The 16,873-nt window shown below is 35.5% G+C and overlaps 2 protein-coding genes across 2 annotated transcripts in view; one reads left to right on the plus strand and one right to left on the minus strand.

Annotated features, from left to right (window-relative positions):
* The window catches only part of HELRODRAFT_116093 (hypothetical protein), a gene marked incomplete at its 5' end in the record, with an annotated part of 9,464 nt that extends 4,577 nt beyond the window's left edge, over window positions 1-4,887 (minus strand). The window contains 11 exons of the mRNA XM_009031509.1: window positions 71-178; window positions 452-558; window positions 755-817; window positions 918-1,002; window positions 1,241-1,365; window positions 1,600-1,711; window positions 1,841-1,951; window positions 2,261-2,400; window positions 2,529-2,700; window positions 2,893-3,000; window positions 4,468-4,887. Of these exons, the coding sequence (XP_009029757.1) occupies window positions 71-178; window positions 452-558; window positions 755-817; window positions 918-1,002; window positions 1,241-1,365; window positions 1,600-1,711; window positions 1,841-1,951; window positions 2,261-2,400; window positions 2,529-2,700; window positions 2,893-3,000; window positions 4,468-4,887 (1,551 nt within the window). The remainder of the gene's footprint in view (window positions 1-70; window positions 179-451; window positions 559-754; window positions 818-917; window positions 1,003-1,240; window positions 1,366-1,599; window positions 1,712-1,840; window positions 1,952-2,260; window positions 2,401-2,528; window positions 2,701-2,892; window positions 3,001-4,467) is intronic.
* A 9,006-nt stretch (window positions 4,888-13,893) lies between these two features.
* On the plus strand, window positions 13,894-15,562 carry HELRODRAFT_181717 (hypothetical protein; the record flags this gene model as incomplete). Its single annotated transcript, XM_009031510.1, has 4 exons — window positions 13,894-13,935; window positions 14,811-14,898; window positions 15,088-15,339; window positions 15,432-15,562. 4 exons carry the CDS (start codon window positions 13,894-13,896, stop codon window positions 15,560-15,562), a joined length of 513 nt encoding a protein of 170 aa, XP_009029758.1.
* Window positions 15,563-16,873: the final 1,311 nt, after the last annotated feature.

Here is a 16,873-nt window from a genome sequence, read left to right on the forward strand (position 1 = left end):
AAGTAGTTGAATCAGTAGTGAAGTTGAGAGCAAGCAGATGGAAATAAATTATTCATCGTCGTCGTCCAACCTGGAAAACTTTGGGGGCGGAGACGAGGCTGGCCAGGGCTGACGACAAGGTCGCTGAAACTATGCCTGCTACCGTTATTGGACCGAACGCTGATGATATCTGTATGGCCTATGGAGATGATGATGATGATGACGATGACGACGATGATGATGACGATGATGATGATGATGACGATGATGATGATGACGATGATGATGATGATGACGATGATCATTATTTATATTACGATCACAAACGGACAACTAATAGAGGGGCAGAAATTCAATTATTGTAAAATCAACTAGCATATTAAAGAACAAACACGTGAACAAACATACAAACAAACGAAGAAGCAAACGAAGAAGCATACAGACGTACACACAAACATACAGACAAGCATACCCTCATGTCATTAAGCAAACCATAAGGGCATGGGTTTTCACGACAATAATTCGACGAATCGTTGAACGAATTGTTAAAAATTGGCGGAGTTATAGATTGATTGGCACCTAGAACTTGAGTAGTATTCTGTAGAACGTAAAATATTGATTAATTATAGCTATTTAAATTTTTTTAAGTTACTATTTATAGTCTTTGATGTTTTCCAGGACTACGTCATCGCCATCATCATCATCATCATCACCTGGAAAAAAGTAGTAGTAGTAGCGTAGTCGATGATTTGCAGGATGGTATCGTTACCAGCACCAGCGCCACTCAGCAGCGTGGCGGGAATTATTGGGCCCATTTTCTCGCGGACTATTGTGCAGCCTGGAGTGGTGGGGACGACGACGACGATGATGGTCAATAATAATAATATTATTATTATTATTATCAAGCCCTCAGAGAAGTCTCAAAGGAAGACACTAACCAGACATCCATGCGACCGCCAGGTAGGTCATGGTGGTGAGCAGGATGGCCAGCAACGTGCCTTTCGGAATGGCTTTCTGGGCGTCCTAAATTGAAACGAAACGAAACGAAAGTTCATTCGGTAGCAAGATAACAATAACGAAATTGAATAACGATATTAAGACCTTGATATTATCAACATTCTTCGAGATAATGCAAACCCAATAAACGGAGAAGTTAAGGAAATATAAACCAATATAACACGAACGGGCATATAAAAACACACACACTCACGCACAAACAAACACACATACACACGCACACACATCCTCACAAAGACACAACCTTAAGGTCGCCGGATATGTTGGCCCCGGCTAGGATGCCAGTCGCAGCAGGAAAGTAGATGGCGAACGTGGTGAAGAAGTGCTCACCGCGGAAGTCAGGCGGAAAGTTATTCATGAAATTTGTCACTGAGTGGAGAATTTTTTTTAAATTTATTCATTCTTTTGTTCTTTTTTTGTTCGTCGTTCATTCATTCGTTCGTTCGTTCGTCCATTTATTTATTTCTCATTCTTTCAACAAATGAGTCAACTGTCTGCAACCGACCAGTTAAATTTTTTTTTAACAAATCAAATTCTCATTCCACCAATCAACCAACCAATCAAATTCTCATTCAATCATTCAACCAGCCAATCAAAACTGACGACTATATCCGGTAAATCCTCTTTCCTTCTGTTCTTCACTCGGAGGAATGAATGTGCCGATGAAAAAATTCAAGATGGCCACCAGTAGCAGCACCAATAATATTAATTGAGCCTGGATCGTAGTGATGATGAGAATGAAAATGAAGAGATGATGATGATGAAGATGATGAAGATGATAAAAAAGATGATAAAAAAGATGATCTCAACAAAGCAGCAGCAGCAACAGCAGCAGCAGCATCACCTTCGCCTCCCACCCCATGCCAGCCAGAGTGATGAGCAGCATGGCGAATGCTGTGATGATGCCCATGATCCGCACATCGTTTATCCGGTCCACCATCAAACAATCATGCTCCTGAGTTAGTTGGTCGGTTGCATGGTTGGTTGCATGGTTGGTTGCATGATTGTTTGGTTGCATGGTTGCATGGTTGGTTGCATGGTTGGTTGCATGGTTGGTTGTATGATTCGTTGGTTGGTTGCATGGTTGGTTGTATGATTCGTTGGTTGGTTGCATGGTTGTTTGTATGATTCGTTGGTTGGTTGCATGGTTGTTTGGTTGCACGGTTGGTTGGTTGTATGATTAATTTGTTGGCATAATGGCTTTGAAGATTTGGAAAGTAATTTTTTTTAATAAAAATTCCATTTTGAAGAAAGAAAGGCCCACCTCCAGGATGTCCCTGATGGTCTCTGCGAACCCCACGATGTACATCGCGACGGCCACAGCGTTCGCCAGGGAGAACACAATCCCTATGGCACCCCCGTACTCGGGACCCAAACTTCGCGATATCATGTAGTAAGCACCTCCTGAAGTTTGTGTAAGTTGGTTTGTACGTGTGTGTGTGTGTACGTATGTGTGTTTGTGTGTGTGTGTGTGTGGTGTGTGGCGTGTAGACGTACGTGCGACGTCCACAACAGCAGCAGCAGCCACCTACCTCCCTTAACGACACCATTTGTGCTGATGGCAGACATGGAGAGGGTGGTGATGGTGGTGACGAGGGAGGCGAGAAGGATGATGACCGTGGCGAGACCGATGCCAGCCTGCCCAACCACCCAGGTCAGCCTCAGGAACAACATTACTCCAAAGATGTTCAACACGCATCGAACCTGAGTGAGGCGAGTGGCGTGGCGATTGTGGCGGTTATGATGAAGATGGTGTGGTCCATCTAATGACCACAAGTGAACACAGCCGCAAGTGAAATTGCACGCAATCAAATACATTTCAAATCGAAAAATTACAGAATGGTTGAGAATTTGCTATGAAAAGCAACAAAAGCAGCAGCAGCAACAACAACGTACCAAGACACCCTGAATCCAGCCAAACTTCTTAGAAGCAGCAGCAGTTGCACTCGGTTGAGTTTCAATGTGGCTCGGAGATTTTTGGAGGTCGAAACCATTGTGATCTAACTGTGCTTGTTCGTCCTGGTTGATTGGTTGTATGGTTGATTGGTTGGATGGTTGGTTGGTTGGATAGTTGATTGGTTGATTGGTTGGATGGTTGATTAAATGATTGATTGGAATGATTGATTGGTTGGACTGCTGATTATTCTCATCATAACAAACGCTAGCATCGTGATCACGGCCGTCATAAACGATTTTCAATTAAAAGCAATCAGAGCAGATCCCTTATTAAATATCGAGACAGTGCAACTTGAGCAGCCCCCACTTGAAATATCTTTAACGTAGTGACGACGATGATGACGACGATGACGATTTACAATGAAAATGCAACAACCAACGCGCTGATAATAATAAATATCTAATATTATTATTATTATCTATAACTTTTTTAATTATAGTTGTTATAATTATTATTATTATTATTATTATTATTATTATGATGTATGTATATAGAGATTCATAGCAATAATGACTGAATGGCTAGGTCTGCTTCTTGAAACAAGCTCGTAAATAAATTGTATTAATAATAATAATAATAATAATAGTTTTAGTAATAAAAAAACAATAATAATAAAAATAATAATATAATAAAAATAATAATGTGAGTAATGACGTTGATAATGATGGCGCAATTATAATAATGAACTGTAATGATGAAGGTGCCCATTGAATTCAAAACTCGCTCACAAAATTATTATTGTTATTATTATTGTTATTATTATTATTATTATCAGTATTATTATTATTGTTGTTGTTGTTATAAAGTTATGACAAATAAGCAGAAGAGATTTTATCTTTAAACTCCGAACACAAACATGCCAGAGTAAGAGAGAGAAAGAGAGAGATGCTTTTTTTTAAAAAGTCAGTCTTCATTTATTCATTCACTTTCACTCTCTCTCTCTCTCTCTCTCTCTCTCTCTCTCTTTCTTTCTATGGGTTTTTTCATCCTAGATAGTATTTGCTAATAAATTTATATATCGATGCTTCCATTTTTTTTGGTTTTTGGTAACTGCTGATTTTTTCTCCGTGACATCATTCAATTTTCATTAATGTTATCATTAATGTTATTATTATTATTATCAAACTATTTTTAGCGTGGCTCCAAACAGGAACATCTACGTGACGTGCGAATGTACGTACGTATGTTGTACATCTTGTTACCTAACTCATGTCACCGGGACAGAAGTTAAAATGATGACGACGACGATGGTGAAGATGATGATGAGGAGGAGGAAGAGGACGATGATGATGATGATTATGCTAAGGTTACAAGGAAAAATAATTTATATTGCTTATCATTTTTTATGCAAACACAACCCGAATGAAATCATTTGCTGGAAGGTTGAATGGGTAGATAAATGAACAAACGAACGAACGAACGAGTGAACAAGTGAACGAGTGAACGATGCATGAATAGAAAACGAGTTTACACGTACGAACAAAAAATATTAAATTGATACGTAGAAATCCCACAAAATGGCACAAGATAGACGATAGTATAAAACTCACGGCTGCTTCGAGGTCGTGTAGCTCAAGCAAAGTGGGTCTGGAACGCATGACACCGGTGGTGGAGAGGAGGTTTCTGTAGTGGTCGATATGGGGCAAGGTCTCCAGTGTGTTGTTCCCGAAGGTCTTCTGTGTCTGTTGCAGGTAGGTAGGTTGGTTGGATGGTTGCTCTGTTGCTGTTGTTGGTGTTGTTGTGTTGGTATTGTTGTTCGTGTGTGTATGGTTGACGTCACGCGTCACGTGATATTCATGTTCATGTTTCTTGATTTGAAGCAGGTCCACTTGAAAAACGAAAGCGTATAAAATAAATATCTGCGGACAAATGATTGAGTCGTTAGAGAAATTGAAAAGATTACGATTGAAAGAAAAAATTACTCGTTCATTCATTCATTCATTCATTCATTCATTCTCTCATTCATTCATTCTCTCATTCATTCACTCACTCATTCTTTCATCTCTATCAAGGAGGATGTATGTATGAATGAATGAATATATAATTAAGTCATGGTTATGAGCAAACCATTAATGAATGTTTGTTGGAAAGATGACGATGATGACGATAATATTAATTGAATTTTATCCCTAGATGAAGGAAATATTCAGCTAGAGATAACGAAATATGAGATAGCATTATTAGGCGAACTCGAATTGTTAGCCAGTTTTTGCCACAATTCTGTTAGTCTAATTAGCGAAAAACCATTTTGTTAGCACTGTTGAAATGAATTTTCAAAAAATGAGAATAAATAATAAAATTATTTTAGTAATAAAACAAGAAAATTAATTATAGAATAAAAAGTTTTTACTGATGACGAGTTAGAATCGCATACGTTCTGCATTTGAAATCACGTTAATAAAAAAATCATCATTATAAATATAATTATTATTGTTATAACTTATAATTAATGTCAGAAATTTGTCAAATAATTATTCCTAATGATTATAAATAGTAAATCGCTTATTTATTGTTTCATTAAACTAAATTTACACATGCAGAGACAAGCAGACACACAGACGCACATACATAAAAACACAGAGCTACACACCTCTTCCGACTTCTTGCGGTCAGTAGCAGCTGCAGTCAGATCGTCAAGCAGCGGATGACCAGCTTCACCGACCACTTCCTTCTCGGGTGACGGACTGCTCTCAGCGGCAAAGTCTACCTTCGCCACTCTGAAGCGGGACTGATTGGAGTCCATCAACGACTTGTCGTCCAGCTGCTCTGCAGTGGCTGTCGCTATCAATAAAGATGCTGCTGCTGGTGGTGGTTGATGTTTGTCGGGCGTTCCTATCGACAAGTCCTCTGTCGAGATGGCAAACTTCGGTCGCTCTGACATCTCCTGTAATGTGAACGAGGGTCGGGCTCAAAATACCATGATGCAAGATCTAACCGTTGTTTTATCAAAACTCATCAGTATATATACAGAAAAAGAGAGAGAGACAGAGAGAGAGAGAGAGAGAGAGAGAGAGAGAGAGAGAGAGAGAGAGAGAGAGAGAGAGAGAGAGAGGAGAGATAAGCTTGTCAATTTATTAAACTCTTCAAGATTACTCAACATATCATTAATTAAAAGTTTAATACCGAAATAACGAATGAACGAACGAACGAACGAACGAACGAACGAACGAATGAATGAACGAATGAGCTAACATTTTGCATCCGTCATATACCATCGTGACCATCAACAACATGGCATTTGATGATGGCATTTAGAAATGTTTGATATTCCAAATTAAATTAATTATATACGGATTAAAATTTACTTTATTTATTATAAAAATTAATTAATTAATTTTACAAATTAATTTATTTAACTAAAAAATTCTCTTTCTAAGACAACAACAGAATATTGCAAAATCATGTTATTAACTCATCTCAGTTTTAATCTTTTAAACGTAAATTATCTTTCAATCTCTTACGTTCTCTTTTAGTATATGTATGTTTGTGTTCGTTACTATGTTTGTTTGTATGTATGTTTGTTTGTTTGTTTGTTTGTATACTTGTTTTTACAATCAAACCAAAAGTTCGTTGTTTGAATCTTATATTATTATTATGACATACCATGCACGCATTTTTTTACTAAACCAAAAATAAAATAAATTGCCATCATCATAACCTGCTATTTATATATGTGTGATCACACAAACACACACACATTTTATGTACGCACATACGTATGTATGTTTGCTCAGCCAATAATAACATCTAATCAATAAATAATTATATAGGTAAGAACCTATCTACTAATGCATATTCAACAATATACATTTACTACATTAAAGTACTATCTCATTAACATAATTTATGCTGATTATTACATTTAATAACACTACGATGTACTAACACAGCGTATACCATTATGTTATATACTTTTAAATCTACACCATATAAACTTCATTTTCGCATGTTATTACAGTTGTTCGCGTTCGTTGTGTAGGTATGTGTGTGTTTGTATGTGTGTAGGTATGTGTGTGTGTGTATGTATGTGTTTGTGTGCGTGCGTGTGCGTGACTAAGTATGAATTCACCGAACTCCATCCACAACGAATGTGATGATGTAAAAATCTCGTTGAGCAAAAAATCAGTTCATATGGAGTTTATGGAGGCAAGTTCATCAGGTGCTTTCGTAATGGGTTATATAGTTTTTCATTTACAATTTTTCAATGAACTCCTACAAGTATCAAGCATACACACACACAAACTGACACACAGGCTGGCACACAAACACACAGACTGACACACACGAGTGCGTTCGAACCTGGTCACTGAACAGCAAGACCAAGCGCTCTACCCATAACACCATCACACTTTACCACGATACATTAATGATTTTAATAATGACCAGCATTAACGGTAATGGTAAAGATGGTGATGGAAGTTCGAGCGAGTGAAGAATGACACAACAATGGTGTAGTACAATGGTTCATTTTGAGTTAGAGTAGCATTTAGGTGCGAAATTTAAATGATTCTTCTTATTATTCCTATAGCAGTAACAACGATGATGATAATAACAGTAATAATAATAAGGCTTATTATTATTACTATTATCATAGTTAAGGAAGGGAGAAATAATTGATTGATTGAATCATGATGGGTGCGCCGTGAGAACTTCTCAAGAAAGCCTCAGTTTGATTGAAAAATTTCAATTAAATATTCTATTATTTCTTATTATCGTTGTTATGATTTTTATCATTTCTTATTATCGTTGTTGCTATTAATGACATCTGTATTTGTTTCAGAAATTCTCATGAAACGCAAGGCAAACCAGAACGATGCGTGTGTGCGTGCGTGCGTGTGTGCGTGCGTGCAATCCTATTGTATGGAGTTGGGTTGCAGGCTGCTGCTGTACCTGCACGATTATCACTGTTCTTATTATCATTATTATCATACACAGTTGCGATCATGTGAAAATTAACAATTATAATTTATATAGCGCTAAAACGAAACAACAATAACATCAAAAACTCAACCCACTTTGGTTTTCATTGAGAATCCGCCGGCCAATCAGATAGAAGGGAAATAAGTCAAGAAATTTTAATTAGCCAATCAGATATAAGGCAGCGCAAAAAATTTTTCTTATAAATATGAATGAACTTTCTTAATTAATTAAATAAAATACTTTAGGCAAAATGGTAAAATAATTTAATTAAAATTCAATTAACCATAATTGATCAATTAATCAATTAAACCACATTGAGACGCGGGGGTTCCAACGGCTGTTCATGCCAAATTAATAGCATACATTATTCTTCCTTTATGTTTCTATTGGCGTATTATACCTTATAAAATACATATATATATATATAATTGTGTCGGAAGAAGACCATATTTTATACAGTATTGCATGGATTCTACAAAATACTATATAAGTATTCTGGTATATATATAGTTATATATAATGTCAAGTTATCAAGATGTGAATGAATATGCATTAATTAATATTCCATCATTAATATGAACTCTCCCACGCTATTCCGACTATAGATATTATTATTATTACTACTATTATTGTTGCTATTATTATTTATTCTTCATCTCAGCACCGAACTGACTGCCATCCATACCAACCAACGAATAATTGAAACGCTTGCAAAGATCCACCCTATTTATACGCATGCAGTGATGATGGGGATTGAACATACGCGCATACACACGCATACACTCACTCATACATACATACACACGGAAAAAAACGAATTCTTTAAATGGACAAGTATTAAAACAGAAAAATTTTAGCATTTAAATATGGATTTAGTATAAAATAATCAGTAATAATAAAAAAGAGAGAGAGAGAAAGATAGGAAGAGAGAGAGAAAGATAGGAAGAGAGAGAGAGAGAGAGAGAGAGAGAGAGAGAGAGAAAGAGTTTGGAAGACAAAAAAGGGAGGAAGATGATGATGCTGGGATGAAAATGCGTGCATTATACAGTATGCGTAACAATATAGAGCACTGAACGATTTCGGTATTAAAACTAAACTATATATATGTCTGTATGAATATGTGTGCATGTATGTATGCATGCATATGTGTATGTGTTTCTGTTTGTATGTAAGCAATACAAATGTACAAGTATGCGTTTTTGTATCTACAGACAGGTGCGAATAACACAACAATCAATCATTTATACATATAATCTATATTAACTATATCAATAAAAGTAATTGTATATACATACATATATATACAACTATATATGAATTTAAAACTATACATATATGCGATTATACATAAGGAACACATGGAACATACTCTCAATACTCATCATACCATATCACAAGTCCCTGAAGTGATGCATGTATGTGTGTGCGTGTGTGTGTGTGCGTGTGTGTGCGTGCGTGTGTGTGTGTGTGTGTGTGTGTGTGTGTGTGTGTGTGTAGTTTTGTATATCATATCATAAATAGACTGTCAGTTGAACATCGGCGCAAACGCAAGAAGACTAGCATATGCTTACTATCACATGCATACAGGCCAACGTAGATGAATGTAGGAAGGAAAGAAGAAGAAGAAAGAAATTACACGAGAGAAAGAAGAAAAAGAGAGGGATGGAGAGAGAGAGAGAGAAAGAGAGAGAGAGAGAAAGAGAGAGAGAGAGAATATATGTTTATATGTGCACACACACATATGTGAAAGAGCGCTCTGGTTAACATTGTTGGAATCGGAAAATGAACAATGAGTAGTGATGCCATGCTGAAAATAATAATAATTTCTCTCTCTCTTTCTCTCTCTCTCTCTCTCTTCCTTCATCTTCTCTCTCTCTCTCTCTCTTCGTTTTTGGTTGAATTCAAAATGGAATTTTTCCAGTGAGAAATAAAAATGAAGAAATTGATGAAACTCCGTGCGTTCCTTTGAAAGAGCATCATGTATTTGTGTGTACGTATGTGTGAGTATGTGTGTGTGTGGGTGAGTGTGTATTTGTGTGTGTCTTTGAATGTTTGTGTATGTGTGTGTGTTTGTATGTTTGTGGAGACGTTTTAGCAAATGAAAATATTTGAACACAAACGGTTAGCAAAATCTGTTTAAAAGTTGAATTTAAGAATCATTTCACAATCATAATATATTTTTCAGGCAGTATATAAGTAATCTGTTTATTCATTTTCGAATATTTTTATAAAAAGTATTTTTAAATTTGTTAATTTTTTTCCAGGATAAAAAAGAATTTGATTAATGGGGTAAATTTTTTTTGTACCTGCTCTGCTGCTGATTCAATTGTGTGGAAAATTTTAGAATGGTTCCTCTTTCTTCCTTTCTTTTTTCTTTCTTTTTCTTCTAAATATATAAATAGAAGATTGTTTAATCTGTCAAACAATCCATCCATTCATTCATCTCTAGATCAATAAATCCATCCATCAATTCAATCCATTCGTTTATCCATCCAACAACTTGGCTTTCATTCGATCATTCTTACGAAACATCTCCGTTACAAATCGCAAACCTGCCACTTTGCAAAGGTCAAACGAAAGGTCAGCCAGGCAGGCAAATTTTAAAAGGTCAGGTCAACCAAATCTTATACCCAACTTCTATCACGTTACCATCTTATTTGGCTCATTATCATATTCTCTCTCTCTCTCTCTCTTTTTCTTCGCTATTTATCTCCACCGGTTCTAATTAAATCATTTAAGCCAGAAGATACACATTAATTAATTCGATTTCTGCTTATAAAGTTGCGAGCAGGCACTGACGCATGCGAGGTATCGTCGTGCTGGAACCAATCAAGGAGTTTGTTTAAACTGGAATTAATAACAATTTCACGCGGATCACATCACGCTATGCAAATGTTAGCTACGTGTTTGCTTATGCACTGGTGTGTTGAATCTTATTCTAGACACACACACACACACACACACACGAGTAGTAGAAGTAGTTGCATTTGAAGTAGTAGAAGTAGCAGCAGTAGTAGTAGTGGTGGTGGTAGTCGTAGTAGTAGTAGTAGTAGACCTGAAAGATTTTAAATTTACGCAGTGATAAAAAAAGCTTCACTATCGATCGATCTGTGAAAAATTGTATGAAAAATTATTTAAAAACTTTTTGTCATTTTTTTAATTATTATTATTATTGTTGTTGTTATTATTATTGTTGTTGTTGTTATTATTGTTGTTATTATTATTATTGTTGTTGTTATAATTTTTTGTTGTTATGTTTCTGGTTCCTTAATAATTGCAGTGCCATAAACATGTCTGCCCTGTATTGCCAGCCGTACACAGACACGTGCATTAAAAGAACTTCTTTTCTAAATCAATGATAGATGGATGGATGGATGGATGGATGGATGGATGGATGGATGGATGGATGGATAACGAAGTTATGGTGTCGCCAAGACGATGATGACGACGACGAAGATGACTGAAGATACGTAGCTATCAGCGCTCGTGGTTTATTTACGACAGCACTGATAACAACCTACAAAGCATTCGACGATACCCAACAATATTTAAAATTACCCAAACAATAATTTAAAATACTTAATAATACTGAGTACTGCAAAAAAAGTTTATTACTACTTGATTTTAACGTGACAGAAAATTGAAGATTGACGATGATTTGTGGGAATAAAATTTCTGCTGCTGCTGCCACTACAACTACCACCACTACTACTACTATTTTTACTACAACCACCACCGCTACAACTACTATTTTTACTACAACTACCACCGCTACAACTACTATTTTTACTACAACTACCACCATTTTTAAGGAATTCATAAAATGACTTTGAAAGAAAAAATTTTAATTAACAGTTAATTAAATTTTAATGCATGTGCCTTTATAATGTTTACAAACATATTAATCAATCAGGTATGTGTATGTGTGTGTGTGTGTGTGTGTGTGTGTGTGTGTGTGTTCGGCTTGCTAACTTGAAATCGAGTCAAATTCGCACTTTGATTAAAAATTAAGCGCTTTTAATTTCAGCAACAACCACAACCATTCCACTCACTTAATTAACTTTTACTTGGCAGAGGTTCACAAAGAGGTTCAGTCAGAGGTTCTTCATTCAAAACCTTTATTTTAAACAAAATGGCTTTCACGAAATTGTTATTATTAATTATTATATTAGTTAATCTAATTTATTATCATTATTTTTTCCAATACTATTTGCCAGCAATTGACTGAAACTCAAAATCAATAGCAAACGCTGAAATGGTCGTAACATTACTAAATCATCTTCCCTGATGACCAGCACAACTTTATATACTTACATGCATGCATACACACATGCACACACACACATGCACACACACACATACATACACACACATATACATACATGCATACATACATACATAAAAAAGGCAACTGACCAATATATAACATGAAAAGTAGTTGATAAAACTCCCAACCAATCACAAAGTAGCTGTTAAGTATGTATCTGTGTGTATGTTTATATATACAAATATATAAATATATACACATATATATATACATATATATGTGTGTGCATGTATGTATGTGAGTATATGTGTTTGTCTGTATGTGTGTGTATGTCTAATTGAGTTTGAATGTGACTGACATCTTAAACATCACCCGAATGCGTAACGTAAGATATGAATGGAGGAAAATGATATCACGTGTGTGATACATATTCTATTCTAATTAATAATATGAATTCTTATTTGGTAGTTTTGATGTGGTTATTATTTTCATGTGTGTGTGTGTGTGTGTTTGTGTGTGCGTGCGAAGTTTATAATAGTTTAGATGTGATCGATTCTTTTCGTCAACCGCTTGTTCATTCATTCATTCCCTCACTCATACATTCAATCATTCTCTCATTCATTCGCTTCACTCATTTATTCATTCACTTACTCTTGAAGACCAGCCTACAACAAATCACCCGTCAACCACTTGATGTATAATGATTTATTACAAATGATACTTATGATAAATTTTACATTTTGAGAGAGAGAAAAAAAGAAAAGAGAGAGAGAGAGAGAGAGAAAGAAGAGAATGAAAGAAAGAGAGAGAAAGAGAGACAGGCAGAGAGACAACAAAATTGTTGGTGCCTGGCAAAATAATATTGAATATTGCGCATATAGATGTAACAACAACAACGTCAACAACAACAACAACACCAACAACAACAACATCAGCAACGTAAACAACAACAACAACAACAACAACAATGGCGTCAACCTTTCTTTACTAGGCAAACAACAAAATAATATGTGGAAGATTTGACATTCAAGTAAATTTTAAACGATACCCCTACCATGTGAACTTCAATACCACCAGAACAAAACTCGATGCAACATTATCAGAGTAGCATAAAATATCATACAACAGCATAAGACACAATACCCCAGACCCAATACAAATACCTTCCAATCAGAGCAATGCCTTCACATGCCTACACTATCATCATATCGGTAACGGCCAATGCCCTAGCCCTGCCACAATGAGTAGCCAAAGTTCATCAGTCTAATTCTATAAGGTTATTAGTCAATAATATTATTATTAATGTTATTCATATTGTTGTTCTTCTTTTTATTATCAATATTGTTGTTATTCGTTTTGTTCTGTGCAAGCTATGTTCATTGTTCACATGACTAACGCGTTGAAATAATTTATCGTTATTACCATTACTATTGTTGCTAATAATACTAGCATTAATATTATTGTCATTGTTGTTAATGTTATTCTTATTATCTACATTTTAATCTAGAAGATTGAAACAATTTTCCACTACAGCAACTTCTGTTGCTTCAGCAACTACTGCTGCTACTACCACAACTGCTATTACAGCAACTACTGCTACTACAGCAACTACTGCTGCTAAGTTATTAGTAAGTTAATTATTACGAATAGTATTACATCACTACTGATACTAGCACAAGCATGTTTGATAGTGTTGTAGTGTTGTAGATAATTTGTAGTGTTACTTACTACCAGCGCTTCAACCTTGTGTACCATGGTCTGCAGCAAGCATTCAATATCTGCCAATGTCCTGCTTGTTTGTGCTGTTTATTTATATAAAAATTTCCCTACATTCTCTCTCCTTGTCTGTCTGTCCTTTCTTTCTTTTCATTTTGTCATTTTCCTTCATTTACTACTTGTGAAACTTTTGAGATCATTTTGCGTGCGAGACGATGGCGTAGAAACATTATAATGGTTTCTTCTTATATTTAAAGAGTACATTTAAGGCGAAATGTGGATGAAATGATGGCATGATGGAAAGTGGTCGAGTTATTCGGCGATGTTGAAACAAAAAACCAACCTGTTCACGATGTTTTTGGGAATGTGGCATGCTTTAATGGCCCGTTTAACTCGATACAACTGCACCAATTAACAGGGGAATACAAAATTTAAAAACGTCTTTCGGTGCAGTTGGTTTCTGAATGGAGAATAAATTTTTAAAAAAATTTAGTTTTAACTTTCAAAATTTTGAAAAAAAATCTTTCCAATACGCTTGGTTGCTCATTTCTGGTTTAACGATTGCCTGGTTACTTACATTTGTCTTTTGAATTTTTCTGCAACCGAGCCAACTTGCTAAGTGCAGTGCACCAATTAGTATTTAAATATTTACATCTGATGAAAATCTGCCAAAAACTCAAAAATTTTAGACCGAGTGTTGTATTTTTTGTAAGAATGTTTGCATTATTTGAAAAAATGTCTAGAAATGAAATAAAGCCTTTGGCTCTGTTCGCTTACTTTCATGGTGGGGAAAGGTAATAATTGATTTGTTAGGAGAGATGTAAATTGTTGTCTCATGTTTCATTTAATCACCTCAGTGTATTCCCTTGCGCGTGCCTCCAACGTCATCCCGGCAAACCTGGCCCTCCACAAGTCAACTCAACAGCATGCAGCTCCACACTTTTCCGCTTCTAGTTTTACGTTTCTGATTTCATGGTCGACCGGGATGCGAACCCTGATGCCTTCCTGGGACACTGCTACCACGGAAATGATAGTCCCGGTGGTCTGAACTGGGCAGTTGTCGATCTTGCTGATGAATATTTTGCGAGCATAGTGTCAACGTTTATTCGAGAGACATGATCCGCATGCTGCTCGCCAGCGTTTAAGTTTTTAAATTAAATTTTCAAGATCATAGATAGATTGATAGATTTATATTTCAGAAGTTAATTAAATAATGTGATCATTTATTTAGCCGAAAGATTGGATCACTTTATCATTGGCCTGACATCTGCCGATCATTTCCAACTTGGATCACCCATCACCAGAGTCGCCTACCCTCTCTGCGGCCAGTATAGGAAGCAGATCTCACTCAAGAGCAAGCACACTGTAAGATGCACCGCTAACCTCCTTTTCTATCGTTTCGTCATAATTCAACAGCCTGCAGATGGAGTTGGAGCGTTAAATGTCTGCGAACTGGAAGTATACGAGGCTAACGATTCAAAATGTTCGAAAGTTTTTCAAATTAATTCTGAGTTTACAATAATTTACTAATCCCCAGCATCCATAAAGTGAAATGTTTTGTGAGATGCACGCCAGGCCTCTGCCAGTCTGTTAACTTCAACCAAGATGAATCCTTCTGCCAGCTGAACCAGCACGTTTTCGGGTACAACCAAACTCACTTGAATTTCAACCTTAGCTGGAGTTTCTACGAAGTTCACTACACATAACCAGTGACTATCGAACCGTGCATGACAAAAAAAAATCAATGCTGTGTAACAGTTCATTACTGTGTTTTATGAATTTTATTCTGCATTATCCAAATATCATTGAGCAATTGATGAAAATTTTCAGATTTGATGGATCAAGTTCATTCAATAAAACGTACAATTCAATGTCGAAATTGTTCACAATAACATTTAAACATGAATTTAAACGATCGTAACTTTTGACTAGAACGATAAAAAATCACCCTCCAATTCCCCTCCGGAAGTAAGCTCATTGTTCGACCGTTAAAAGTGAGTGAAGGCCGTTATATTTATTCTAGTTATGTGGACTAATTAAAAAACATCAAATAAAATTTATTAAATAGGATGGGTAAATGTTGCGAAATCGTTGAAGGAAATGACGTCATGTTAACAGTAGTTATTTTACTGCATGGTAGATAATCAGCCGGTATAAAGGTTATATTCAATTCCTATCAAATAAATTTGGACCGAATATCATACGCAGGCAGAACTAAATAAAGAAATAGACAGATAGATGTATATATACGTAGTTATAATACATTTATAATGTTGTATTTACACATTCAAATTGTACAATTGTGTTATGGTGTAGTCTCAAATTATTTTGAAGTCTCTAAGAAAAATTTAAACTCTTTACTATATAGTAGTTACTTTTATCAACAATTTTGAAAAAATTTCAATTTGATTTCATCGCGATATCGAATGGGATTGCGATTAGGAATGATTTTTGTAACCTGACTGATTAAAAAGCATCAAAGAAAGTTTTTAAAATAGGATAGAGAATTTGTTACATTGGGATATTCGTATATAAAGCAACTAAATTTTTATATAAAAGCGCTTATAAGTCTACGCATATTGGCTCAGCTTGGCTTGGCTTGACTTGGCTCGGCTTGGAATCGGATGTTAAGTAAGGTGTGGTCTGCAACTATTTTGAATTCTCTCCGAAAAATTTGAACTGCGTGCGTACATATATAGCACTGATTACTGTTGCTTTTACAATGAATTTATATTATATATATATGTATATAAATTCTCAATTTGATTACATTGCCACATCGATGATGATGATTGCGACCCATGGATATATATATATAATATATCCATGTTGTGACTTGACTAATTAAATGATATAAAAAAAAATTATTAAATAGGATGGGTAATTCGTTGCTAAATAGTTGGAGGAAATGACGTCATGTTATTTTACTGCATGTAGTTAATCAGCCGGTATAAAGGTTATATAATTATCAAATAAATTTGAACCAAATATCATACGCAGGCAAAACTAAATAAAGA

This window comes from Helobdella robusta (assembly GCF_000326865.2).
Source record: "Helobdella robusta unplaced genomic scaffold HELROscaffold_75, whole genome shotgun sequence".
NCBI classification, from domain to species: domain Eukaryota; kingdom Metazoa; phylum Annelida; class Clitellata; order Rhynchobdellida; family Glossiphoniidae; genus Helobdella; species Helobdella robusta.